The sequence below is a fragment of the Hirundo rustica genome, chromosome 1, assembly GCF_015227805.2.
Source record: "Hirundo rustica isolate bHirRus1 chromosome 1, bHirRus1.pri.v3, whole genome shotgun sequence".
In the NCBI taxonomy this organism is placed as follows: domain Eukaryota; kingdom Metazoa; phylum Chordata; class Aves; order Passeriformes; family Hirundinidae; genus Hirundo; species Hirundo rustica.
Genome location: NC_053450.1, coordinates 106,315,515 through 106,341,543, shown reverse-complemented (window position 1 = coordinate 106,341,543; position 26,029 = coordinate 106,315,515). Strand labels below are relative to the sequence as shown.

The window sequence follows — 26,029 nt, the reverse complement described above, 5'->3', positions numbered from 1 at the left end:
TCCAGTAAGAAGCAGCGAGAGAAAACCCTGCACCACAACCTCACACACAGCATATCTGTTCTGATCTTATGTACATGTGGCTAATAACTACACATCTAAGTTTGGATTAATGAGTCGTTTCTTACTTGAAACCTCATGAATATTTTTTTTTAGTCATAGAAGAGTGGGCATCAATTTTAATCTATACATTTGCAATTATAATATAGTAATACATTAGAGTTAAGTACAAAAGACAAGTTGTTTTGCCCTGATAAAAGTGATAAATCCCAGGTTTCTTACACTGTGACCTATATTAATTTCTTCAAGCCCTTTCATTTCTTTTATATCTATCCAACTAATAATGAGCAGACAGCAGGTTTCCTTTTTTGTCAGTCTTGGATGAAAGGAGCCAGAGGCTCAGACAGACTGGTAGGTTGAAAACAGACAGAGGGAACAGTCACATCAACCTCTACTTCAGAAACTAAGCTGACAATAATAATTCTTTGCAACTCTACCTTCAGTTCTTAGGACTGTCCAGAATGCATCTTGAGACATCCTCAAAGTTCTAGTACAGAGCATGAGAAATTCACTTCTTATCCCTTGATTTATAATTAATCTTTACTCAATTAACATTTACCATGCAAATGAGTGGAGTCAAATTCCTTAAGCACACGTGTCAGCATGCCCCTACACCGGGGCAGTAGTCAGATGCTAGCAAGAGCTCTGGGTGTACTTATAGCATCAGGCTTTCACAAATAGAAGTCCTGAAGAAAAAGACAGTTTTTTGTTTTGTTTCTGAAATGGACTTTGATCCACACAGAAGAATCACATCACTTGTTGAGACTTAAGAGTTATTTTCTTTGGGGAATCAATTCTAAGGGTTCTGTTTGACAAGGAAAGATGTAGCTGAAATGTTTTATGAATGCTCTGAGTATAGCTGCAGTTTTCACAGCACAATGTGTCACAGCGAAATGTGTCTTCTCAGCTTCTCACAAACACATGTTTTATGCAGCCATTAGACTCAGGAAAACAACTCTGTACCAGCTCAGGATGTGCTGAGATCAGAAAGTTTCCCTCTTAGGCCCTGATTGCCAAAAAATATCTAAAAATATATTAGATTCTGCCAATTCTGAAAATGCAGTATCACACATAAGTTAGATCTGGCACAGAGAGTGTGTATCTCTATCAGAGTCCATAAGAAAATACCTAAAAGTATAAAGTAGGTAAAGCAAGAAAACCAGAAAGCTGGAATTTTTCCTGCCTCATTTTTTTTGTAATAATACATACCATTTAATTCCATATATATATATATATATATATGTATGTATGTATAAAAAATCCTCTTGGTTTTCTTTCTTGGTTTTTAATTGCAGCAAAGGAAAGATCTCTTTGTTAGTAACCCCCAAGTTTTACTGGTTCATTCTTTCAGTGACCCACTGATATTTACCGGCAACAAATAAGATCTGTTCCATAAGGCTTTGATTTGCTGCCACCACAGGAAAACTAAACAGGCAGCAACTTGTAGTAGAGTACAGCATAAATGCAAATCAACATTTTTAAACATGACTGCTGGCTCCAGATATCCATCAAAGCTTGATGGCTTATGGGCATATTTCAGTTAGCCTTCTTCAGCAGTAAGAAAAAAAGAAATTAGTGTATTCTTTACAACAAATATATTAAGTGTACTTTACAAGAGCAATCAAACTGCATTGTGTATGCATACACAAAGCAAACTGTATTTGCTTTGTGTAATATTTGAACTATTTCTTCGTGTTTGCTTTGCTGTGTATATATATATTTTTTAATGCTACAACTTTATTTTTCGTGGCCTTGCATATAGCTGACAGTTAATGCCCACTTCTCTGGTGATGTCACTTAAACTAAGAAAGTCCTACAAGCCCTGTCTGATATAAGAGGTGTTGGCATCCTAGCATTGGTAGCTTACAAGCAACACTTACATTGGCTATAACTGAGATTTCATTCTTTGTACTCAGTACTTTAATCCAAACAGAAAAATTCCATATACTTTAGGGTCTCTGCAATCAAGAAGAAAAATAAGCATCCTCACTCATCTCATTCACAGGTCTGACCATTAAGAGTTGTATTTTCTGATTTCTTGATGACACCCTAAAAATTCCAGTGGCCTCTCTGGAAAAACTCAGCTGAACTGGATGGTTGTAACAGGAGATGTTTTATGTCAAATTGGGTGTCTCATGTCAGCTTTCAGAGTGTGGTGCACAGTTAAAGCAGCAATTGTAGATAATCCGATTTCAGTAAATCCCTGGTTCTAGCAGGTGATGTGGAAGCTGAAGTCTGTATCTTCTTCATGTTGAGGTGTGGTTTTTTTTTTGCATTGATCTTAGGCTATCCTTTCTGTAGACAGTATTTTATCAAGACATCTCAAAAAAAAATTCCTTACAGGATAATGGGATGCTCATACAAATAAAAAAGATGCTTCTGGTGTAATCTGGACTGGGGAGGAGAGTTTCTGTGTTCTTAAAATGACATGTGCCAACTCTTTGCCAGAAATCACCTGTCACAAACTACTTTCCACATGTGTTCTGGGGTTAAAGTTGTTGTTTTGAGGAGATATTTATCCTAAAACCCAATCATGACTGAATGTGATAACTCAATTAACAGGAGATCTCTTTAGTCCCATCTAAAAAATAGTTACTGGGCCACTAAGAGATCTGTAACCAGAGCTGTCACTAGCCCTGACTTATCTGTGCTCAACACCCATATCTTTGCTGTGCCACTTATTCCCATTCCTTTACCAGATGCTGACTCTGATTTCTGCATGTGTATATTGAGTTCTTTCTTGACTGTAGAGGTGACTTTCACTGCAGGACACAGTTTGTGCCAAATCACTGCTGACATGAGGATCTCCTGTGAACTTTAACTAATTTTCTTATACCTGTGCTGTCTTGCTCTGAAGCCCTATCCACCCTCTCTTACTGGAGGTCAGTTATCAATGTATGGAGGCCTATTACGTGTTTGACCTCAGTAGAGGTCAACATGTAGAAAGTTCTGGAAGGGTCATGATGTCCAGAAATCAATTCCAAGTATTCAGGTTTAAGAGATGATCTCGTACATAAGCAGGCAGAGAATGGAATCTGCTTGATGATCTGCTGAATGGCCCTAGAGTATCAAGCAGACCCAGCTTTTTTACTGGGAAGCATGAATTGGGCTAATTTTTAGCCAGTAGCAAGAAAATATGCTGGTCTAGGGGAAGATAGATGAGGGAAAAATCAGTGCTCCAAATGGATGGAGGAGCCCAACCCTCATCAACCCAACAGCACCACTGCAGACAACCCCTGTGGTCACCTTAACAAAGAGCACTACTGTTCCTCTACATGACAAGCTGCTGCCAACACACCCTCTGTCACGCTTCATGGCCCAGATCTGCCTCCTCTCTTCCAGCAAGAAAATGGCCTGAATGCCAGCACTGAGCACAGACCGTTGTTCCAAAGAAGCCCATGCTCTTCCAGCTCCTGGTACAAAGGTAGCAGACAGAAACATGAAGCCTGTCCCCAGAAGTGGCTCAGTTTGATGAGTTGCTGTGCCGCTGTCACTTCTGTACGTGTGCCAGAAAGAACAGGTTTGGCAAAAGGCTGAGCAGGAATTGTCATAGCAACTGAGACTGTAGCAGGATGAGGAGCCATAAGATTCAGGACAGGAAAATTCCTGTACATTTTATGCAAGAGAGTACAGCAGCAAAGTGGTTGTAGGAACTTGAATTTGTCTTTGCAGTGTATCAGCTTTCACTTATGTTTGTCCATGCCATCACTCAGTATGTTCTGCAGCAAAGGCATGACCTTACCAAGTCTCATGTGAGAGAGTCAAAAGTTCCCTATACAGTGTCAGTTTATGAACATCTTTAAAATCTCTCCTTTTCTTTCTATTCGTGCATCAGCCAGATCTCTCCTTCAGGCTCTCATAATTCTGTTACCATGTCTGTTGTCAAATTTTACTGTAAAGATCCCTTCAGCTTTCTTCTTTCCTGGAAGGTTATAATGTGCTTCTTGAATGTGTTTTCCATAGTTGACTAATGTCTTGCTATTCTGCTTCCTCTGGCAACAGGATTAAGAAACAAGGCTGTGTAGATAAGAATACTCTCTGATGTATAATTGTCCCATACAGCCTTGGGATCAATACTTCCCTCAGAACAGATACACAGCTCCCATTTTTATGGATGGAAGTAACTACATAAGTAAAGTACATGAAATGCAAGGCTCTGTAGCCTTCCTATGAGTCAATAAAATATTTTTTAATACCTTTCATCCACATCAATCTCTATTCATCTGACCAGCTCACAGGAAAGGCATTAGCTGCTAACCGCTCCTCACTTCCTTGGATGTCAAACCTCCATAAGATTCTGTATAAACTGAGCTTTGTGTAGCCTCAAAAGCTGTTTTTTTCTGTCAGTGTGTGTGTGTGCATAACTCCTACTAACTTCTGAAGGTGTTAGTATGTGTGTGTGTGTGTGTGTGTGTGTGTGTACACTACAGAGAACAGGCTTCAAAGTTTGAATCCAGTAGCATGTTCCTTCTATTAGTGGCAGATATTTTTCAGCATACCCAGTTGAGAAGTGGTTAGTCAGGTCTATCAAACAATTTCCAAAAGCCTGAGCCAAAGGAACTTTCATAGAGTGTGGATGTTTATCATAGGATTTTCATTTCACTACAAGGTAAATGACTGGCAAAATAAATACATCATATTTCTAAATAAGCATGTAATTGCCTATGCCTGGTCAGAACTGGGTAGATGATGGGAAGAGCTACAACCTGAGACTCACAAGTGTTTTGCAGAATGTCCCTGGGCAAAAGCAGGAAAGCCTGAGTTTTTTGTGGAGGGGAGATTGAAAACACTTTTCTGTCAAGCCTATTGCCCATTGAAAACACTGGACATGAACTGGTGTCAGTGGAACTGTTGTTGCTTGCAAGATCTTGTGACGATGATGCCCTGCAAGCAGACTCCAGCAAAATAGCAAGGGTGCTCTTTGAAGATGTTTCTCCTTCTGCATGTCTAGAAACATAGTCTTGGAGTCTTTTCAGCTTCCAAACAAAAGTCTTTTCAAGGAACATCATCTTTGCTTTACCAACTAAGCAATCAGGTTTTTGTACCAAAGCAAACTATTTCAACAGGAGAGATCGATACTAGAACATAGACCTAGCCCTGTGTTTCCCTTATCCAATATAATTACCAGAACTCATGAGCCTTTTAATTTTGGTTGTTCTGTATCTGGACAAAAGTTTCGGATCTTCAGTTACTTTGGCAAGAGGAACAGTTGTTATTTTCTAACACATTCAATAAGGGTTCTAGAACCACTGGAAAAAATTCCCATCTTTGAGAAAGAATATAGAAGTGGTAATTTGTACCAATACTGCAGTCTTTGCCCATTGGGTTACCATTTTACCATTTCTTGGTAAAATCAATGTTCTTGCATTATACGTTTCTTGTTTGTTTTGTTCTTCTGTAACCAAGACGTACCTATTCAAAAAAGGACTGTAAAAAAGATGGAGCAAAAAGGGACATGGCAAACCCCTTGTGAAGAGCTCTTTTTCAGAGAGGATGGCCTTTGAGGAAAGAGAATCCGATAGAATGCTCAAAAATTCTCTAGAAAATCTTGATCTACGTTGTTAACAATGGTCAAGATCATTCACACCTAAAAAATTCAGTTTACACTGGTGGTGACAGCTGTCAGCCTGCCTTCCCTCTGCACCTCTTTAATGCAACAAAACCCAGTTTTGATCTCATTCATAGCAATTTTTCTTCCTGGCTTCTAATGCTGTCAGCAAAAATACTATCAAACATCTTGTCGAGTTTTATACCCTGGCAAATTTAGCTCTTCAGACTCTCAAAGACAGCAAAGCTATGTTACCCCTGGGTATTCTTAAGCTGGTGAGCCCTGGTCACTATTCATTTTAGGGTGTCTCTAGCCTAAAAAGGGAGATCTGAATATCTCAGGGAAGACACCTGCTTTGAGAAAGACTAGAAGATTAGAGATAGTCTGAAAAGTGGCTGGTGGTCACCTGTGCCTTTTCTTTCTGTGAGTGTGGACTGGGCCATTGCTTGGCCTCTGCTGGCTTCCTACAGTGCAGAAGAGATCATGGTGCTGGTCTTAAACAATTCCACAAGCATTTCTGTGGTTAAGAAAAATTATTGTGTCCAAGCCATCACTTTCCAGTCCCAACCCACCCAAGCTTTTGTAAGCTTTTGTAGAATCAGGCAGGGAAGACAGCTGTGACTCGGCACCCTGACTTGTTTGAAACAAAGCCCTTCTAGATGCATGACTGTTAGACATCAATACCATTACAGTTATCACATCACAGTTATAGCCTGTGATCGCAACACGCAAAGCAATCACAAGGAGACAAGAGATTTTGCAGGGCAGAGATGTTCCTCCGAGAGAGCCCAAGGCTGAGCCAAGGCCGAGAGCCCCTCTGCCTGTTTATTTCTTACTTTTTATACATTTGTGGGTCTGGCTGTGGATTGGCTTCTGGAGTTATCACCCCTCAGCCCGAATGGCCAGACCAACTGTCAGTTACATTTGTTTTCAGGTTAGAAACATGCAAACGAAGGACAGAGAATGAAAAACAAAGGATTTGTTTATGTTACATGTGTGAGAAAAGGCAAAAACTGCTCCTAATATTGTACAGTAGCTAAAAAGTCTGACTCCATCTTATGAACAATCAAAAGGCTTTAAAAAACTCAGAAAAACCAGGGTGACAATAGCCCAATATATACCTCCCCAATTACAGCTGGAAATATCTGTGAAGGGACACAAGGGCATGAAACAGATGAGGTGTACAATTTCTGTGGACGGGTATAAGTTTATCCTCAGGAAAACCCTTAGCTCTGCTGTTAGCACTGCATTAAAAGACTACTCGGAAGTCTTTCCAATGTCCTCTCTTTTTTCCTTTCAGACAAGCCCTGTGGGGACCCGCCGTCCTTCCCCCACACCATCCTGCACGGCCACACTGGCTTTGAGATGGGGGACGAGCTGCTGTACGTCTGTGCCCAGGGGTACATCATGGGCAACAAGGAGAGGGCGTTCACGCTGCTCTGCGACAGCTGCGGGGAGTGGTACGGGCAGGTCCAGGCCTGCGTCAAAGGTGAGCGCATCCCGCCGGGAGGGCACGACCTCCCAGCAGCCTGACCACACTGCTCCAGGATTGTAGGGTGAGCCCTGGGCGCCTGCAGACCCACTGAAGGTCTCGGTGAACCTCTCAGCTGGCCCAACAGGACTTCTACGATCCTGTTGGTAGATAGCTCCAAGGAACCACAGGAAAAGACAGCTTTCTCGTACTCATATGAACATAAAGTTTCTCTCTGGGTAGCAGGATCCATTCAGTATAAAAAATCTTTTGAGCCCTTCACTTTGTCCCCTGGCTTTTTGTAAGAAGCCAGTTTGGCTGATCAGAGCTTTTACTAGGCTTTTCCTTTAGCTTTAACACCCTTGAACTTCTGCCCTTACACATATAATAAATGCTGCTTTCTTTTGTTAGGTTGGGAACATTAAAGACCTACATAAGTTAAGAGCGAAGCCTGTGCCACACAAATAAACTGTGACCAAAAAAGTGTACATTTTTTTAAAATTTGCCTTGATAAAAAAGCAAACAGGTTTTATCCTGTACCATGCCTCCAGCACTTTTGTCTGCAAACACAAGAGTAGGTGCTCAGATATTTACTCCATTAAAAAGACTGAAAGTGGATTTTCTTACCAAATGACTTCACTCAAGAAAAGATTTTTCAAAAAAACCCCAAACCACAAAACTTTCAAGCAAATTGTAAAATTACATTTCCTTAACTTAAACCCTCAATAAAATCTACCTTTATGTGTTAGTTAAATTCTACAGCAGTCTTTTAACTTTCTCCTTGTTTAAACGTACATTAAACAGTACCATGAGCCCAGGTGTGGATGTAATCTGAATTCTGCTTTCTCATGTTACCTTGCTCAATGCAAAAACCCACCATTTTTTCTAGTATTTAAGAATGGTCATCAGAAAATTTTAGTATTTTTTTGAGAAAGCTATCACATCTTTCAAGTAATGTTTCTGGCAAAACAGATAAATTTTAAGCAAAGGAATGGGCAGCTGTTGGGTAGCTGAGCTAGCTCCAGCTATGGGCTGGAGTTAGTATATCCATTTCAGAATCTATATATTCCTTAATATCCGGAGGCTTGCAGGGAGTTATTTTTAGCAATGAATATGCCATCAGGCAGTGGATAACCATGAGAAAAGGTCAAACTTGTTCTTAGTAGAAATAGGTCATGTCTGTGCACCAGAGAACCAGATTCTCAAAACCTTCCAATTGGTATAGACACAGAAAAAAATAAGCAATGGAAGCACTAGCATTTTCTGAACTATTTCAGCTTCTAAAACTGTTTTTACAAACAGCAATTCAGATGATTATGCAAAACAGTGCAGGGCATAAATGAAGAACATGGAGGGAAAAAAGAGAAAAGTAAGTACCTACATCTGATCATAGTACAAAAAATCATAGAACCTGGGTTGGAAAGAACCTTTAAGGTCATCTAATCCAGCCCTCCTACAATAAACAGGGACATCTTCAACTGACCTAGTGGGTCTGAATCTCCTATAATCTGCATCAAACTGATACTTTGTTTTCCTTCACTGAGGTTAGCGGAAATGCTATCTTCATCACATGTAGACATAAAGCTATATTACACCAAAGTAAGGAAGGGAAAGAATCGGGCCATTTAAGTCGTGTGTGTTTCGATGTTTTCTCTGGATAAATAATCTATTTCCCCTGTTTTGCCTGAGCCTTTCACACAATAGCAGGGGAGAGAAAAATATTTTTAAAAAAATAGTAAATTGTGGCTGCAGATGTGATATTGTGGATTACGATTTTAAAAGTTATTTACAAGTAGACTTCATGCTGGGGGGCTTCCTCTGATTAATGTTTTTCAAATGCTTTAAGGACACGGGATAGAAAATTCAATAATTGTTCAAGTAGTAGTAGTGTATTTAATCCTCCTGATCATAATTCTTTAAGAAAGAAGACTTTACAGGATAATTAAAATATGTCACACTAGGTTTCATTATTTTTAAAAAAGTAAGAATCCAGGAAAAAAAAAAAAAAAAAAAAAAAAAAAAAAAGGGAATTTAATGAAAAAGAACCTGATTTAGAGTTGACTGATATTTTGGGGTCATAGGAGAGAGGAGAACAATTATTAAGTACTCCAGAAGTCAGCACAGACGGATTTTTAAGTGCTTTGAGGCAATAATGCACCTTCTCTATCATGAAGGTTAATGATGGGACTTAATGGAGAATTTATATTCCTGTTGGCAGACTGGACCACTTCTGTCCTAAGTGGCTGACATCAATGGAAAGATGTTCGTGAAGCCACTTCAGTGAACATTTAAGTGCTATGTTTAGAGCCTGGTAAGATGATACAGTGCCCTTACTCTGCATCTGCGCTGGGTGAGCAACTGGCAAATGTAAAGTGGTTCTGATGCTCTTACTCCAACGAAAGGAGACCACGAGTACAAAACCCTGGTCAGAGCATTAAGAGGTATAAGGCCTGTTCCTACACCTTGCTGTGTCTCTGAGACTAGGGCCAAGTCACTGTACTGCTCTCTGCTGCTTACTCCACTTCATCTGTGCAAGAGTGATGACTTTTACCCAATTCCATAAAGCTTGCAGGGATTTGTGGATGTTGCATCTTGAGTACCATTGTCTGCTTGGTAACTGCTCCATTATAATACCCAGCTGTCCAGGCAGAATATCAGACTAAACAGCAATAATTGCATGCTTTTCTTGTTTGTGGAAAAGCATCAGTCTGGGTTTACATTCCCAGTTGCTCACACAGAGCAAATATGGAGTCACAGAACTATCATCATAGCAGTGTCTAAATATAGCAGTTAAATGTTCTTTGAAGTCTCTTTGTGATCATCTTTCCTCTCTGTTTTGGTCCAGTAAAAAGAGATACAGTCCATTCTGGCACCTAGGATATAAGTGTACAGCCATACAGACAGCAGATTTGCAAATTAAAATTAAAATAATAATAATCAAGTAGGCACATAATGCAAAATAGATAGCAAAACCTGGCTATGGACATAACAAAATAATTTTGGACTTCTATTAAGTGGATTTCAGATGCAGTAAAGTGTGATGGAAATTTAGGTGGATTCTGGATACACTAAAATATGATGGAAATTAGGAAAGCAGTACATTACAAATGGCTGTAGTGTACATTGTGCACACCAGGTAATGGACAGTAATTTTTAATTAAGATGCTATTTAAGAAAAAAAGTGATTCTGTTCCTTGTAATTCCGTGTCGTGAAAAGGCACTGTGTTCTAGCTGAAAACACAGGGATATACAGCCCAACAAAGCAACCTGAAAGGGAGAACAGGGAAATCATGGATTTTGCTGAGGTTTTTCTTGGTGGTTTTGTTGTTGTTGTTTGTTTTGTTTTGTTTTGTTTTGTTTTGTTTTGTTTTGTTTTGTTTTGTTTTGTTTTGTTTTGTGGGGGTTTTTTGAGGGTTTTGTGTGTGTGTGTGGTTTGGTTTTGTTTTTGGTTGTGGTTTTTTTTTTGTTTTTTTTTTTTTTTTATTTCTGTGGAGAGAAAGAACATGCTTCACAAAATATATTCTGAAGAACATTGTAGTAAGATCTGAAAGCAGATGTTTATGTGCCATGCTGTGGTTGTCCTGAAAGCAGAGAACTGAACTGACAATTGCTAAATGACTCTTTTTTTCCACCCCCCCCAAAATAAACCATGAGTTCAATATGAGGAGCATTAATACCAGCACTTCAGTGGCAGGGTCAGGGCTGGACTGCATTAGGCTACATTCTCTAGGGTTTGCTTCCTCAAAGAGAGGGCAGATGAGATGGCTGGAAAATCTTGTTCCATCTCTGCCCTAAAAGTGGCAGAAGAATGTCATATATCTATCTTTTTTCCCTGGACTGTTTTGGGGTTTTCCAGCTATATGCTTGTGGCAGGAGAGTCCATATCTTCTACACATCCAAGGAATCTCTCCAATGACAACACTTGGATACACAGGCAGTGTGTTCCAAGGTAGTTGAACTTTTCCACACTGAGGAGCATCCTTCTGATGTCAGTGTAAGGAGGACTTGGATGACTTTGACCACTTAATCTGCAGCTACCAGCCTTTTTGCCTGGCTCACCAATTCTCATTACTTCGAACACTACCTTCTGAGTTTTCAAGAACTATATTGGCTCACATTCATGGGGTCTGTAAGCATGACAAGCTAGCACCATCTCTTTTTTTTTTTTTTTTTTTTTTTTTTTTTTTTTTTTTTTTAATTTTTATTTTTAATGTGAGGAATCAAACAAAATGCCTCTGGTTTTTGATCTCATTTGAGAATGCTTTTTTTTTTGTTCATTCTGTGAGTGCAAAGGAAGAGTTGTGACAGACAAACATAATCCGCAACAAATATGTCCATGGCCTGTCAGAACAATTACTATGAGAAACTTTGGTTCCATTTTCAGGCCTGTCACTGAGAGGTTGTATTAGATTAATGTAAAGTATCGATCTGGCATGAATGGATTCTGTCAAATGGAATAAGTTTAAAAAAATTGATGGGTTATTTATTTATATTAGCAGGCTTTGCTGCTGGAATAAAAAATATCCTCTTTCTTGTGGCTATTTCAAAATACAAAAGGCACAATTTCTGTCTAGCATACTGTGGTTGATGAGAGAGAAGTCTGTGTGCCTGATACAAACTAAATGGATAATTCTTTGAGATGCTGTAGTTCACAAATGTGACTTATCTTACACAAATCAATCTACACGCTCTTTTTCTTCCCATCCTTAAAGACAGATGCTGTCTTGTTAATGTTTGCTGTAGCTACTTTGAGATTCTTAGACTAAAGATGTTTTTATACAGTACAAATATTTATAATGATGGTCTATATAGAATCAGGTTTCAATTTCCTGTACTCCAAAAATACACCCATAAAATACACTGTGCACTTTATGGTTGTCCAAAATAGCAACACTTAAAATAGAGCTTGGATGCCAATATGCTATCTAGAAGAAAAATTAAACTGATACTAGAGTGTGGAAGACCAGGCTCTTTGTTTTTGCCTGTCTCTATGTTTGGTCACTATTCTCACACTAGGATCAAAAACTGAAGGAGTTGAAAGCTGTATGGGACTGCTTCCCAAAAATGTTTAATTAAGAATTAAAAGGATTTTACCTTTTAACTGAGATTCACGTCTTTGGTCGTATGTCATTTCAGCATCTCTTGCTGAAATGCTCATTTCAGACTCAGTAATCCCTCAGACAGTGAATTAAAACTCACTGATCCTTGAGTCTGCCAGAAAAGAGTATGGTCAAAATGCAACAATGACCAAATATGGAAAGATTTTGATCTCAGATTAATTTCAGGGCTGGCTGTTCTTAAAACCAGACCTGCCTAGGTAGAAAGAAAGAAAGATGCAATCACTTTTAGATCAATATGTTTTTAACTGTTTTAGCTGTTTTTAAAATGCGTATAAATAATGGTTACAACCTTTTGGATAAGAGGTGGAGCTGAATCTAGTTTGGTTGCTGCTCTTCAGTATCAAAACTAAAATTTGGGGAACTGGAAAGTTCAAGAAAGTGCTGAGGAGGTGAGCAAAAAGAAATGCAGAACTTGTCCAATCTGCTCCTGGAAAATCAAGCTCACGGTGGACTTAAAAGATTGTCATGGTAACACTGAGTTAGTAAATACTGAGTCCAAGTCCCATCTGAAGGTCTGAGGCCCAGAAGAAAGAATAGAGTATTATTACTGTGTAAGTCAATCCAGAATCATATAAATGAAAGCTCCAAAGTAGGGGGGGTCTGTGTTTCCTTTGATGGTTAGAGAGCTCAATAGTTGCTTTCATTCTGGCATCCCATAAGCTAACATTAGTTATGTTGCTAGTCTTTGCTATAAACTCTACAAATACGGGAGATTCAATATGAAAATATGTTAGAGCAGCTTTACAACTTGGGCCACAATCTGATTGTGAGAGGGAACAAGACTCCCTTATGTGGTGATGAGCAGTGCATAATGAGCTCCAATCTCAGGATCTCTTTAGACTACAATGGGCTTTTTCTTCCCCCAGCTCTGCATTAAGAAAACACCAATTCATTTCTCTACAAGCAGAATCATGCCCAAAGGCAGCATGTTTGATGGAGACTTGACTGATGGTTCAACAAACCTTTAATATGTTCTAATAGACTGGGGACTCGCACTTTCTTAGAAGCACGTGCTTTTTCCTGATGAGCCTCCACAGGACCTTCTCCTAGAGGTCTGAAACTACATGGCAGGAGAAACACCGAGGGGAAAGAACTTAAAAATCTCTAAAAAGCATGTTACTACAGTTGTTAATCATCCACCAATGATACAGACACACATAAGGTACTGGTCAATGTGAAGAACACTAGCTGCCCATTCATACTGCTAACTAAAAAATAGGTCTGAAGGAAATAACACAAGCATGTGGATGTAATTTTTGTTTGCAGATGTGTGTGCCTGCTCACCACAAAATAAAAAGTTACTGTTTGAACCTCAGCTGGGTTACCATACTGTGGAAAGTAAAGGAGTGGCAAAAATAGAGGTTACAAGAGACATAGAGGTGAAGACAGGCTGTTGTGATGATTCAATTAAAAAAATAAAACAATGACCATCACAGCTGGTAAACAGTGACTCCTCAGTCTATGATGTTCCAGTTCATATACATGCCACAGACACCTACTTTCCTGAGACATGCTGAACTTCAGTGAAGCAGGCATGCCAGATAACAGCTTCTAGCAGGAGTCTGCATGATTAGAGAATAAAATAGTTTGAGGCACCATTTCCATGCAAAGAGAGTGCCAGGCAGGTAGAAAAAGTCTAAAGTAAAAGGAAGAGAAGGGACAAAGTGAGACTAAAATTTGACACTTAGTAGACGTGCTGTCTTGTGATGGAGAGTGTCATGCAGAACTTCAAGAATATGTTGCTAAAGTACCTTAGTATTCAGAGTTATCCTCCATCCATTTGAAAAAGTATGAAATACTATTGGAAAAGATTGTAGGATTAATTAGAAAGGAGAGAGTCCTACCAGGAAGCTTTCCACTCTAAGAGTTGTATTCCCCTGACTGTTAAATCATCCTTGAGTGAGACAGAAGTTTTTCCTGCTTTGGAGAGGATAGGGAGGATCTAGAGGATTACAGAAGCAGATGAAGACACTGGGACAAGGAGGGAGAGAGGTCTGGTTTTGGCACTTCTGGTGAGAACATCCTGCTAAGAACATCCAGCTCTCCAGCATGATAGCTTTCACAGAGGTATTAACTCTCTGCAGGCTATTTGGGTCACACGTTTGGGTTTCCTTAGCATAACTGCTTTGGTTTCTGGTGGACCCAGATGCTATTCCAAGGAAAATACCTTTTGCTAATGCTCATTCTGTTTTGGCACCTGGCTTGAGCCGTTCTGGCAAAAAGTGAGCTGGTGTGAGCTGTATCACTGCTAAGTGGTTTTGGTCAGACTGGTTTGACAATATTTCTAATCTTTCTTAAGAGTAGACCAAATATGGCTCTGCCAGAAGCCTGGGAAGCAGTCTCCAAGGAGAAAGTGACTCAGGCGGAAATTGAGGTGGGCCCCAGATGAAAATGTAATTCAAAATCAGTTGACTGTAAAAAGGCAAAAAAAGATAAGGCTTTACAAATACGGTGATCTGTAGTACAGGATGTCCTATTAATTTCTTGTTTCCCATGTCATGCCAGGTCTATTGGTTCACTGTCTTCATAAAAGACTAAACACCCTCTTAAAAAGAAAAATTCTCACCATGATCCAGCTTATTTTCCATATCCTAAGGCACTCTTTTTTATAACTTTTAATGCCAGCATAAATCTCAGAAATTACATCAACTTTCTATGGAGTAAAACTTGTGTGAACTGAAAATCAGCCACCCTGACTAGTTTGGAAAATTTTTCATTGAGCTAAGGTTTTCGAATAGTGGAAGAAATATAAATTACAATGCGCTATTCCATTCAAATTGAAACATTTAGCTTTGTGCTTTGAGTCAAGTCTATTTTGCTATGAGTGGTAGATCTGTTGAGTATTTCTAAATCAAACTCAAGCTTTGCAATGAATCTGCCCCTCTGTTGCACCCAGTTTTTCTCCAAATTTTGTTTTATGTTGTTTTTTCTCCTCTTTTCTCTGTGGCAACACTTAATTCCTTAAAATGGGAAACCTGAGAGTTGATTACCGACAGACAGGATTATCATGTTAACTTGATATTAGGCTTTAAGTGTTTGAGACAGAGTTTTCCAGCCTTCCAGGCTGCATCTTGCTTTCTTCAGATGAAAACAAGCAGAACTCCATGTCAGCCTTGGTGGTGGAGTCTGCCTCAGTCAGCTCTGAAGAGCTCATATGGAATAAGAAATACTGTTCTGGCCCCAGGTGTTGTATCACTGTAACACCAAGGTGATTGAAGAAAAGCAGCATACTGATTAAAACATGCCTCAATATCTTGAGCATAAGGTACTGAACATAATTCCTTAAAATCATCTGTCCCAAAAGGGATGAAGTTAATGTAAAACTTTTCATTTTGGTTTTTTTCTTTTTTTTTAATTACCAATTAGTAACCGAATAATTTTTGCTATATCGTTCTCTGCACAGACATTTCTTGCTTGAATAAGATGATTTTTTTTCCTCAAATCTTGCAAAGAGTCATAGTAGGGAGAGAAAAGATTTGAGAAAACAGTAAACAAAGGAAGTCCTCTAGCTGTAGACAGTGAGTTATTTATATGCATTTTTAAATCTTGAAAGGTAAGATATTAGCAGCTGGCATTGACACCTATTGTGAATAAAAAAAAAAAAAAAAAAGAACCTTGAAATTGAATATCAGCCCAAGGACCTGACCCTTTTCAAATAAACAATTACACAGAATGAAAAACACTACCTAGATGTCACTCCTCCTTGCATCTTTCTTCTTGGCTTCTTGTAATAAACGAGCTCAGTGCTTTTCCAGGGAATTAAATATTGGCTCACAAGGTTGTGGTTTGTTTTTTTTTAATGTTTCTAGATGAAACTGAGGCACACATTGACTATGAAGATAACTTTCCTGATGATAGATCAATACCTGTTGCTGAGAATGACCATAGCAATGGCAAAGAGGAAACTGAGCAGGAGCAAATACAGCTTTCCTTCAGTAAAAGTTCAGAGGAAGGAAGAACTGGAAGCACCAAAGTGGTTACTCAGCACACAGACATTTCTGAAAAGGGAAGCAGGGCACCAACTGAGTCCCCCGTGTCACTCCTAAGCCAAAAAAACTTGTTTTGGTTTCCATCAGAAACTTTCAGTGAGCCTGAATCAGAGAAAGAGATGGATGATTCCACTAAAGCACAGTTTTCTGAAGGTGATAACCACATTGGAGTGAAGACAGCCTATGGTGAACCTGGCGCCAAAATGTTTTATGACAATGAGGATTTCCCCATTGGACCTATTCTCACAACAAATGATACAAGGACAGCAATGGATGCAGTTGCCATCACTGACGAGTCATGGTTAGATGGATATCCAGTAACACAAGAGGTGGTAGAGGATGATGAAGAGGGAGATAAAGTTGATGGCTCGATGGGAACAGAAGATGACATCATCCTCACGACTGACCAACCAAATCACGTGGAAGTAAGAAAATCAGGAAATGGCAGCCCAGCTCCAGAGGAAGGTCTAACACAGATTGTGGCAGCAACAACAGGGGTAGATGATGAAGGGGCCAAAGAGACACTGGTACCACTTACATCAGCGAGTGGTCTGGAGAGCTTTAGTGCGAGCCGGGGTTATGATGATGCTGTGTGGGAACATCTGGCTACATCTCTGGAAACCATGACTCAGGAGCCCACTACAACCATGCTGTTTGACATAACCAGCTTAAAAACATCCATGCCAGAAACCTCTGTGACCATCAGCCCCTCTGATCACACTCCATATACAGAACCACAAGACACAACCACCTACCCAGAACAAGTAGCAATCACTGCACCAGCTCCTGACATCATTACTGACACAGCATCCCAGGAATTAGCTGAGCAAGAAAATCTCACTCAGGGCCTTGGAGAGAAGCCTGTCCCCACTTCTGAGCCGTGTGAGGGAGAAGATTGTCCCAAGTCCAGTAAAGGTGCTATCATAGCAGTAATAGTGATTCTTCTCTGCTTGTTACTGGTTGCAGCTGTTCTGGCAGCATGGTTTTTCAAAAAACGGCAGCAGAAAAATTCTGTCTATAAACTAAATGGAAGGTGTCAGCCCAGACATCACTGTTACCACCACTACCACCACCAGCACATCGAAATGCAGAAAGTCTAACCAGGGGCCTTTTGGCAGAGATCAGAAGAAAAAACATATTGATGCTAGAAGAATCACATGACTCATGGATGCTAAAATCCAGCAGTGCAGAAAGCAGAAGAAAAAAAGAATGCTAGAAGAACATAGAAGACAGAAAAGACTTCATCCTTTCAAAAATGCAGTCTAGCATATTGGATTTTTCAGAGCTAAAGCATCTGTAAATTTTTATCACTAGGGTCTTTTGGAGACACCAGCAGCACACAGTGTGCTCAGTAGAACATCTTCAATTTGTTCCGCTTTTACATTTTGCTCCTATTAATAATAAATTAATTGATTAATTTCTGTGTTACCTGGTTATAGTGTAATGGTGGGGCTGGTCAGGCCTCTTTGGTCTGTTCTCAGTGGAAGAAGAAAAGGAGGGAAGAATGGAAGAAGGATATTTTTGGAGCAACCACGCACTTGGTGTTTGCTCCTTTTTAAGAACCTGCCCAAGCTGGTCAGGATAAACCACCATAACAAATTATTACCTGATGTATCTTAAAAAGAAAAACTATTTGCTACCAGACTTTAATGGATAGTATTGCAATGATTACTAAGGTAATTTTCTTCAATGTTGTGAATTTAACAAGCCACAAATGTTGGATCATTGTGCTACTTCTCTGGAAAGTGTTCTTTTAGCCTTAGTGAAGAAATGCCATTCTTATAACTAATCTTCCTGTAAAAATTATGATGTTCCCCTGGAATTCAGAGAATACTGTAAGGGCCACTCTTCCTTGAGTATGAGCAGGAGAGGAGTCAGAGCACCTTTGAATCCAGGTGTTATGATGAATAGCCTCTCATAACGGAGCCAAACACTGATAAAGCACTTTCCAGGGAAACCCTGTATAAAGTCGGCTGCTTTCTGAACACAATGTTGACTGACCAAGATACTGAAGTTTAATTCACAGCCAGTAGTACCTCTGGCAGCTGAAGCCATGTGTAATACTTTTGTCATGTGAATTCTGTGGAAGGACTGATTTTTCACCATTCTGCTCTTGCATTGGCTGGAGGGGTGGACATTGGCTCTGGGAGATGGGCAGCCCCTTTGCATGCTGCTTATTGTGGTTTTAAAGATAAAGCAGATGTGGGAAAGAAATAAACTGCATCTAGTTGATAAAATGCACTCAGCATCTAGACTGGGTGTTGGTGTAAAAGCACTGAGGCCTTTCCAACAGCACATTCCATCTCCAGCAGTTCTGGAAATAAATAGGAGGAGAAGGGAACATGTTTTCTAGAACACCTTAGCATAGTTTGTGTGAGTTTAGAATGAGGTCCTCCTTGCATTTCTGAATGAACAAGAGGAAGTCTGGCAACTGTGAATAATCTGCAGGTCAGAAATAAATTCATCTGCCATTCAGCCTTAGTCAAAGAGTAAGAAAAGGTGCCTGGGTGGAGTTCATTCCATGTTTTGGCTTGAGTCACAGTGGTAATCACCTCTAACTCCGTGGAAGGTAGGCTTTATGAAATGGAGTGCAGAAGTGGGCCCATCTTACATGCAGCCATCAATCTCAGGGCTGGTAAGCAAAACAAAGCATTTTTATAAATGGCTATAGGTTATCTTGGAGAGTTTGACCTCAGAGTGGTAGGAGTTGAATCTTCTTGCCTGGCAAGAGCCGCAGTAAATAAAAATGACAGAAACTGTACAGATTTGTAAATATGTCTCTGACATATGCATGACTTTATGCTTTTAATGCATTCTACACTATGAAATAACTTAGAATTTCTGTTGTAAACAATTTTTTCTAAGCAGTTAAAAAAGAAAAAAAACAACAATGGATTTCATATCAAGCAACTTTATGGAGACTGTTAACTCAACTAAAACATATCAACTGTAATCCCGTGGAAATATGCTGAAAAATAAACACAGGAGCATCCATAGAAAATATTGCTTAACTGAAAGGTACAAGCAGGTGTTACAGTTCTGTGTAGCATCATTAAAAATGAAAAGTAATTTCTATTTGTCCCAGGAACTGAATGCGTAAAAATAAGACTCAAAGTACAATTACAAACAGAAATTGTATAAGAATCTTATTTGAGACTTAGAAACACTTGTTATTCATGAATCAGAAAAAAAGTGTACATTAACATAATGCTTTGGAGGTATTTAAATAAAACTCAAGTTACAAAAACACCAGGAAAGAAAGTGCGTGTGTGTGTTCTTGTGCAAATAATCCAGTTTGCCCACAAGTTTATGGAGAAAAGATAGGCCTGTTACTTTCATAATTCTTGTAGAAGACACTTTGATATTAAAAATATTAGCTAAAAAGTGTTTAGCTTAGACTGCCAGCCCAGTTCTGCTTTAGAACATCTACCCTCCTTTGCAGCATCATCTGTTTGTATTCACAGTATTCACTTTACCAGAATGATTCAGGGAGTTTGGGAAAACTAACAAACAAATGGGGATAAACAGCTCTTCAATGATACATTTGACTTAGACTTCCTTCTGTGTGTGAAACTGGCTAATCACAAATAATGGGAATAGCAAACAATATATATATATATTATACAATGAACACAAAACCTTGACTTGATAAGGTCAAAATAGAGTAGGATTACTTAGGAATCAAAGCTGAAACTGCCAGCTGCATGCTGTAATTAGGAGAGAAAAACAACAACAACAACAACAACAACAAAAACCCACCAAACAGGGGGAATACTGGAAATGCTTTTGTGATGGTGACATCCAGCCATTGATCTGTTACTCCGTGATAAAAGACATGTATCATTCTCTTCTAGGGAAACCACATATTACAACAGGCTGGTCAGAATTCGCCCACTGGGGTCAAGACAGATATGATCCCCCTTTCCTCTCCTTTCCTATGTTAACCTATTAACTTGGCCCCTATTTCATACAGACCTTGTGCTAGGGTGTCAGAACAAAGGTTGTACAAATTCACTTCAGCAGGCTGAAAAGTGACACTGCAGTGTGTAACATCACAGCTGCTGGCAGCATTTTGGGGTTCAAACCCATGCAACCAAAAGGAGGTTGCTCCCCCTTGTGCAGAAATACTGGGTCCATGAATTTTAGGTGTTTGCTAAGTTCTCAGGCTGAAAACCCTTCAATTTCTGTGCTTGTCCTAACAATATATTGTGTTGTACTGCGTTATTGCTTACTGTACCTCAAAAGATATTATGCTGGAGATTTGTTGCCATGGGCATCAGACCCAGCATAGATTGACTTTTTTCTTCAATGATTCACATTTTTTATACCAAATAATCTGTAATGCAGAGATAAAACAAAATACATATCTGTGAAAGATCAGAATATATCGCTATGAATGACCATTTAAAAATTACCCTTAATAAGAAATTATTACACCACCATAAGACTTGGCAAACTACAGGGTTTCTACCAGCTCAGGATAATACTTAAGTGTTTAATCCTTTTTCAGATAAGTGATAGTGAGAATAGGGCAAAGGCAGAAAGCCCGTTTTTTATTTTCCTTTAAAGTTAACAGTCATATAAAATTACTTCTCTGACTCCCATATTTCCATTTGAAAGTAAGCAAGTTCCATTACTTTGCAAAAGAATTAATCAGGGAAAAAAAGAGCACATTTATTACTTCATGATGCTGAAAAGACCTACCCATGAGATATATCAATGGGAAGAAAAAGTTAAAAATAATAAAAGAAAATTTAGGAGGTTTTTCTACAGGAAAGGTTAGCATTTATAATCTTCAAAATTTGAACTCTACAGAATTCCATTTCCATATAACATCAGTACATTAAGGAGAGAGAAGGGAGGAAGGAGGAGAGATGGATGCCTAAACCACTGAATATTTCCTTGCCAAAAATAAATAAATAAAAATGTATCTATTTATTTTAATATTTTCTCCTAGGCACTGAAGAGGACTTAAGATACAAACCCCTGATTTGCGGGGGTGCGCAACCCAACTTACTTTGGCTATTTCTTACTTAACTCCTTTTTTGTATAGAGCTTAAACTCTCCACACTGGGTCATTCAAGTCTTGAGTCACCAGGAAAAAGAAGTCGCTGTTTAAAGCATGGCAGACAACCAAAAGTTCAGACAGCTGCAATGAAGGATTAGTTGTGGGTTTTTCTCACTGCCTTGCTACAAACTGCATCACAGCTCTATGTTCAAACATTATTAAATGGGAATGTTTTCTCTGGCACTGACTACTCCTCCCCACAGTTTAAGTATTGAATTTTTTTTACTGAAGTAGCTTTGGTTTACAGCTCACATTAGATCTTAAAAACATATTTCCATAGTAGTTGGCAAATGCAGGCAACTGTTTATTCTCAGTACCAGCCATAATAAACACTTGTACTTTTATAATCCAACAAATCTTTGTCTAATAACAACTCTGTTTTCAGAGCTGTAAAATGTGCATGCTATTTAAACCATTTTTCAGGAAGACTCTCTTGAAATGGAAAGATCTTCTAAGTGTGCCTCCATCAATACAGACCAATAATTCACTGTAAAGAATGTGAAGATAAATGGTGGGTATTGATGGCAACAGTCTGCTGAGGAAGAACTTTGTAAAGCAGGACATGCTATCAGATTTTCAGGGGGATAGTTTTTCTGGAAAGTATGGAGAAAAGACACCTCCTTGGTTGGATGGGCTCTTCGGGTGAATTAATAGCAGCAGCTGACTAACTTTTGGGTTTATTTTCTAGCATTCCAAAGCAGCAAAGCTCTGGAAAATGGAGCAATTTGAATTTGCTTTTGGCTCATGCCTTGTCAACAGAAGTAGTGATGGTCTGCTTGCAGAATTGCTACGGCAAACGAAAGGGCCCAGCAGGACATTGTATTCCCATTAAATTTGCCAGAGCTGATCATTCTAAAAGTATTTAGTTTTCATAGTTGATTTTATTGGCAATAGGAATTGCCAAGGCACAGAAGTATGGAGCCTGAAATGCTCCTTTATGGGAGCAAAATTAAGCTTTGAGGAGAAAAATCACTACCATCCTTCTTCTTTTTTAAAATGAATGTTGCCATTTTGGAAGATGAAGTCACAAGGAGTCAGTAATAAAAAGAATTGCTATCAGTAAGAGTAAGCATTAATTTGAAAAGTATTATAGTCTTAGCAGAGTCTGTGAAATGCACTGAATTTCAGCCTGTGCATGTCCTCCCTTACCCAAGCTTTAGTTCTTACATAAGAAAGACTGTCCTGACAGCCAGCAGTTGTGTTTTTCACCTAAACAAATGTCCACCTCAGCGTGACACTGTTTCTGACTCAGTTTAATCTTCAGTTTCCCAAGCAGTTCCCAATCTGCAGGACCCCATTCAACAAGAAAACAAGCTCAGGACTCACATGCATGCAGCCACCTGTGCTACAAATCTGCCACAAGATAGGCTTCACCCACCATTCACCTCTAAGTGGTGACGGAATGACGTGCAGATGGAATTATTGCAGACTTGCTTGTGACCACTGACAGAGCATCAGAGGCCAGCGGCAGCTACCAGAATAGCCAGCTTTGTTATTAGAAACGTGAGTAATTATTAAAAGGTGTAGCTGTATAACTCTTCAACAGGCAATACTACTGCCAAGGTAGACAAAGACACAGTACCTATGCTGCATTCAAACCTGTCACATGAACACGGCGTGTTCAACAAGATGATGCACCCATGAGCATCAGTATCACGCTGTAAATCTTGCCAAAAATGGAGGCAAACCTAAATATCCCATCAGGTTAGGCAGAAGCTGCTATCTGAGGCAGACAACTCAAAACTGCAGGAATTTGGGGTGGCAGAAGGGAGGTAGGAATATTCCCACTGCCTCCCAAGAAGAGTTGGCAGGATCAGAGAAGTGGAAGAAGAGACACTAAGTTATTACAGCCACATGTAAATGCTGGCATTTAACAATAGCAGTAGTAAAAGAAAAATCAGTTAAAAGAACCTGAGAATGCTGAAAAAAGCCACAATAAATGAAGAATTGGAAGAGGAGCTATTTATCATTAGAAAAGAACAAGGGTTTGAGAACTACTTGTACTTATTAAGATGGAACTGGCTTGGGACTATACATAGTGGAAATTAAGGAAGCCAGAAAAAAATCCACAGACACTTGAACAAAATGAAAAAGGGATCATGGTGCCATCTCACAAGGCTGCAGGAGTATCAGTTGCTTCCTCAAGTTAAATCGAATGGTAAAGGACATCAGACTCACTTTAAGGAGGCTTGAAAAGATAAATCATTGGCTAATGCACATCTTATAAACCATGAAATCCCCACCTGACAAGGCACAGTGGGAGGGGAGCTTAGCTGCAAGATCAAGAGCTGAGGAAATGAGTGAACGTGAGAAGGGATTAGCTAAGGAAGCCTTGAAGACCAAATCACAAGCTTGCCAGAAAATTGATCATACCTGAGAGACTTGCAATAACCATTGAAAAACTGTTTGATGAAGAGGAAAAAACAGGGTTCATAGGCACCAAACATAATCCCATTGTAATCCTTTGAAGTCAAATGAATCACAAAACAGGTAAATTCTGGTGCTTAGTTTTTACTGGCGGAGTGAAATTATGGCAGTATTTTACCATGTCTTTTGCTCTTTAAAAAACATAACAGGAATCTCAAGCAATTAGTGCTGGAAAGAGGAATGGAGTTCTTTAACCAAAGAGAAATAATTCTGGGTGCAAAACAAAGAGGTCCCGGAAATTATTTTCTCTCATCTTGTACCTACTGCAGTCTATGCTACATGCTCCATCAACAGGCAACACCTGATTGAGAGTTTTATGCATGTGATATTTCCACACAGGATTGTATTGGATTATGTAGCCTAGAAATGTGTATTCTATTTCATCTGTTGAAGGCTGGTTTTTTTGGGAGATATGTTGTCCTCCTCTTGCTCCTCCAGGGGAGAAGGAGGAGGATGCCTCCTGATAATGGCCCAGCCATTAAAACCGGGTGGGGCAGTGTTTCTTATCTCTTTCACCACCCCTCCATCCTCCAGGGGGACATCTTCTAATAATGGGCCATTAGGGCCCCAGCAATGACATGACACGTTCCATCATCCCATTGTGAGATGCTCCACCCAGTGGAGGAGGAGCCAACTGTTCCTAGCTAGATAAAAACTGGGACTGAAGAACACAAGGGATCTGGTTTTTCCACTGGATTCCCAGAGGAAGACTGGACACATCTCACCACCACTGGATTTTCTACAGGACCATCTCTACTCCACAGAACCACATCTGTTACTCCAGGAGGGCTTCTTTGGACTGCTTCCAACACCCTGACCAACAGGGTGCCAAGTTGTATCCCTGACTCTGTCAGGGTTTTTTCCAGGATCTTTGTTTGCTTCCTTGCTTGGTTTTTTTGTTTTTGTTTGGGTTTTTTTGGGGGTTTTGTTGTTGTTGTTGTTGTTGTTGTTGTTGTTGTTGTTTTGTTTGTTTGTTTGGGTTTTTTTGGTACTACTGCATTTGTATTTTCCTTTTTATTTTTAATATTCCTAGTAAAGAACTGTTACTCCTATTTCCCATATCTTTGCCTGAGAGTCCCTAATTGCAAAATTATAATAATTGGAGGGAAGGGGGTTTACATTCTCCATTCCAAGGGAGGCTCTAGTTTTCCCTGGCAGACAACTGTCTTTCAAAACCGAGAAAAGGATGGACACTCATGGAACACCATGGACTCAGGAACCTGAATTTCAATCATTGCCCCTGAAGCCTTTGAGGCTTTGCACTGCAGTACCTACAGACAGGAGCACACAGGAGCTGGGGCACCACAGAAACAAACAGCCAGGCAACAGTCAGAGCTTGGCAGAGCTCTGAAGTCAGTTTGGTAAATGGTGATAGCAAAAAAGTGAGATAAAAATGCTGTAAAACAAAGGCAATGTAGATGGATACATCCATCTCCAACCAGCACCACACCCTTTAATGGTGGGATTTCTGGATTTGAATGCTACAGTATCAAAGATGAAGATATTAGCTATCACAGAATCATGGAATCAGAGAATCACACAATATTATGAGCTGCAAGGGACCCACAAGGATCATGGAGTCCAACTCCTGGCCCTGCACAGGACACCCCAAGAGTCACACCATGCATCTGAGAGCATTGTCCAAACGCTTCTTGAGCTCTGTCAGGCTCGGTGCTGTGACCACTTCCATGGGGAGTCTGTTCCAGTGCACAACCACCCTCTGGGTAAAGAATCATTTTCTAATATCCAACCTAAATCTTCCCTGACACAGCTTCAGGCCATTCCCTCGGGTCTTGTCACTGGTCACCACAGATCAGTGCCTGCCCCTTCTCTTCCCCTCACAATAGAAGTTGTAGACTTCAATGAGGTTTCCCCTCATCACTGGTTGAGCTCCTGAGGACAAAATCCAGAGATGTCCATGCAGGCTGGAAAGCAGAAGGACAAAAGGGGACTCCAGAGCAGTAACCTCTCCTTTGAGCATACACATACCTCCAACAAGAGAAAACTAAGGATAAATTGGAGAAGCTACCCCAGTAGGATATTACATGTATTTCATGCGGTGAAGTGATGGCTTACAATCAACTGCTTGTAAACAACTTCTAAAAGCAAATTTCAATTCTTACACAAAATTACAATGAGCGGAGTGCTAATATTGTGTAGAACAAAACCATGAGGAAATGTGATACATATAGCCCTCTGTCAGTTCAAGGCACATAGCAAACCAGATTCTGGTCTCCTTACCACAAGCTGAGCTAGGCAAATCCCCTAAAGTTAAAAGACTCTTGATAGATTTTCATTTTGAGATTAAAACAGTCTGCCCATCAACTTCAGTGGTTTAGTTGTTCTATA

The 26,029-nt window shown here is 39.6% G+C and overlaps 1 protein-coding gene across 1 annotated transcript in view; it reads left to right on the top strand.

Annotated features, from left to right (window-relative positions):
- The window catches only part of SUSD5 (sushi domain containing 5), a 42,190-nt gene extending 22,913 nt beyond the window's left edge, over positions 1-19,277 (top strand). Inside the window, exons 4-5 of the mRNA XM_040070563.2 lie at positions 6,906-7,094; positions 16,006-19,277. Coding sequence (XP_039926497.1) covers positions 6,906-7,094; positions 16,006-17,285 — 1,469 coding nt within the window. The 3' untranslated portion in view covers positions 17,286-19,277. The remainder of the gene's footprint in view (positions 1-6,905; positions 7,095-16,005) is intronic.
- The last annotated feature ends 6,752 nt before the right edge of the window (positions 19,278-26,029 follow it).